Source organism: Chenopodium quinoa, unplaced genomic scaffold (genome assembly GCF_001683475.1).
Source record: "Chenopodium quinoa cultivar QQ74 unplaced genomic scaffold, ASM168347v1, whole genome shotgun sequence".
Classification (NCBI taxonomy): domain Eukaryota; kingdom Viridiplantae; phylum Streptophyta; class Magnoliopsida; order Caryophyllales; family Amaranthaceae; genus Chenopodium; species Chenopodium quinoa.
In genome coordinates, this window is record NW_018743722.1 from 1,100,368 (window position 1) to 1,103,382 (window position 3,015).

Consider the following 3,015-nt stretch of genomic DNA (forward strand, 5'->3'; position numbering starts at 1 on the left):
TACAACAATGGAGGCTATAGGAACCAAGGAAACTAAGGTTTTCGAGGTAACTATAACAACCAATGCTATAGTAATCAAAACCCGAGCCATGGGTAAGGTAACCAAAGTCAATCTCAAGGCTTTGGTAATCATTACCATAATGGTGGAAATAATCACGGCCGTGGAAATCGGAACAACAACCAAAATCGGGGAAGTTTTCAAAATAACAACCAAAGGGGACCCCCACCCAGTTTTGCTCCAAAGCCTCAAGGCAATGGTGAAAATTCGTATTCCCAACCATCATCATTTAAGACAAATTTGGAAGAAATGATTGATAACCAAACCAAGATCATCAACACATATATGGCGGTGAGTGACAAGAAATTTAATGAGATGATGACTCATAACAAAATGCTTGAGACTCAAATAACCCAACTAGCCAACACTCTAAAGTATTGTGATAGTCCATCCTCTTTGCCTTCTCAAGGAATGGAACCTAAGAAACCCGTTTGTTCTATCACCACTAGGAGTGGGAGAGTTCTTAATGAGGGAGCTTCTAGGTCCATTGAGGAGAATGAGGAGAGGAGTGACCCAACAGTGGAAGTTGAGAAGGTTGAGTCTAAGAGCGTGAGTTATGAGGAGGTGCAAGAGAAAAAAAGGAGTAGTGAGAAAGAGCATGAGGAAGTGCGGAGACCCGACCTTCCATACCCACAAAAATTCTTGAGGCACAAAATTGATCAGCAATTTGGAAAATTTATTGCTATGCTCAAGGAATTTCACCTTTCTATCCCCTTCACCGATGCAATTACCCAAATGCCTAGGTACTCTAAGTTCCTTAAGGAGATTTTGAGTGGGAAGAGAATGTGCAATGAAGTTGATTCGGTTGAAGTTGGGAGTTGTTGTAGTGCTTTCATTTATAATGCGTTGCCCAAGAAAATGGAGGATCCGGGAAACTTCTCTATTCCATGTGAGATCAAAAGGAAAATGTTTAATAATGCTTTTTGTGATCTTGGAGCTAGTGTAAGCGTCATGCCTTATTCCATTTTCAAGAAACTCGAGCTAGGTGAGCTACTCCCATCTAACATAACCCTTCAATTGGCCGATCGGACTATTATGATTCCAAAGGGGAGAGTTGAAGATGTTCCTCTTATGATAGGAGGGTTCACTATTCCCGTTAATTTCATTGTTCTTGAGATTGCGGAAGATGACCATATCCCTATCATTTTAGGAAGACCTTTCTTAGCCACTTCGGGAGCCTTAATAGATGTGAAAGTAGGCCATATTACCTTGAGAATTGGTAAGAAAGAGGAAAGCTTTGAGTTGAAACCAATGAATGAGTCTTTGTCTCTTGTGCAAGGAATTATGTGTGCTAATTCCCCTCGCTCTATTGATAATGTGTGCATGATTAACTCTTAAACTAACGATGTTCTTGAGAATTGTGATGATGTTCTTTCAAGTTTTGATGGCAAGAAGGTTAGTGAAGAGAAAATGATGATTCCCAAGCTAACGGATGAGGAGGAAGTTGAAACCCCTCATTGGTTTGAGCTCTATCCTCAAGTTGTAGAGGATGTTTCCATAAGTATGGATGGTGAGGAACCATCTACAATAAGCAACAAGCCAAAGAAAAAAGCTCGTGATTCTAAGAAGAAGAGAGAGAGAAAGAAGTTACGAAAAGAAAAATTTGCAATTGAAAAGTCTTTGAAAGAAGTTTCATCAAGCAACAACAAGAGGTCGCTAGAAGTTGAAAAAGAATTTTCTCTTTCTGCTACCTTGAAGAAGGTGGTGTTCTTTGACCCTCCATGATTTGGAGGAAGGGTCAAGCTTAGGACCATAAGCAAGCGCTTCCCGGGAGACAACCCGCAAATTTCTAACTTTTCTTTTTGATTTTTGAATTTCTCTTATTTTTCCTTCTTTTATTTTCTTTTCTTTCACTTTTCCACTTTATTGGATTTGTAGGTTGCATTTTTGGGATTGGATTTCATTAAGTGAGAATGAAGAATGAGAAAGTGTTTTGCGGTTTTTGATGTGATTATACTCGATTTTATCGAATTTTGAGGTAAAAGGGTAAGAATCTTGGTGAGGTAAGTTAGGGATTTTATGCTTTAAAGTTGAAGGAAGTTTGCACTTGGTGGGTTCTTATGGTGGGTTCATGAAAGTCTAGTTTTAAACCCACTAAAACGGGATTTTGTTACTGCCTCTGTTGGTATTTATCATCATCATTATTCGTGTACCCACCAATGAACGCACCAAGAACTTAAAAAAATAAGAAGAGAGAGCTAGGTTGGGCTCAGGTGCGGGCGCGCACGCATCTGGTGCGGCCGCGCACCTAGCTGGTGCGGGCATCAGCCCGTGCTCCCTTCTTTATTTTCCTTCCTTCCTTTCTTCTTTCGTTTCCCCTTATTCCTCCTTCATAGTTTCGACCCCCATCATTCTCAAACCCTCAAACCGCACAACCACCTTCAACAACTCAACCAAATTTCAACTCAAATCACTCAAATTTTCACACCAAATTCACTAAAACCATCTACATTTCCATCCAAATCATCAAACTCATACTACTTTCATCAAATTAAACCTCCAATCTATCTCATCCATACTTGGGTACAATTTGGGGTTTTTCTATTTGGTGGATATTGGTGGCTAAAAGTGGTTCAATCTTGCTTCATATATGGTATAATCATCTTCTCTAGCTTTAATTGTTCAATTATGTCATATATTTGCAAGTTTTGATTTGTTCATGAGCAAGAATAGTGGTAGTACCAACTTTGATGATTTTGATGATTGATATTGGTTTTTGGTTGATTATTTGAGTTGTTTGTTGTTTGATTTTACCTCACATTGTGTTGTTTGTTGATTTTGTAGCATTTGTGAGCAATTTTGTTGAGAATTTTGGAATTTGAATTTTGGTAGTGTGGGTAGTAAGGTGCTATTGTGGTATTGGTGGTTCTTCTTGTGATTGTTGATTATTTGAGAAGAAATTGTTGGTTGTTTGGTGTTGTTTGGATTGGAATTGTGATTTGTGGATATTGAAGTTCT

The 3,015-nt window shown here is 38.8% G+C and overlaps 1 protein-coding gene across 1 annotated transcript; it reads left to right on the forward strand.

Moving 5' to 3' along the window:
• The first annotated feature begins 342 nt into the window (after nucleotides 1–342).
• LOC110684587 lies at nucleotides 343–1,395 on the forward strand. The gene has a single exon (XM_021861026.1). The coding sequence runs from the start codon at nucleotides 343–345 to the stop codon at nucleotides 1,393–1,395; it is 1,053 nt and encodes a 350-aa protein (XP_021716718.1).
• Nucleotides 1,396–3,015: the final 1,620 nt, after the last annotated feature.

Coding starts and splice junctions, on each gene's coding strand:
- LOC110684587 (XM_021861026.1), top strand. CDS start 343: ATGGCGGTGAGTGACAAGAAATTTAATGAGATGATGACTCATAACAAA.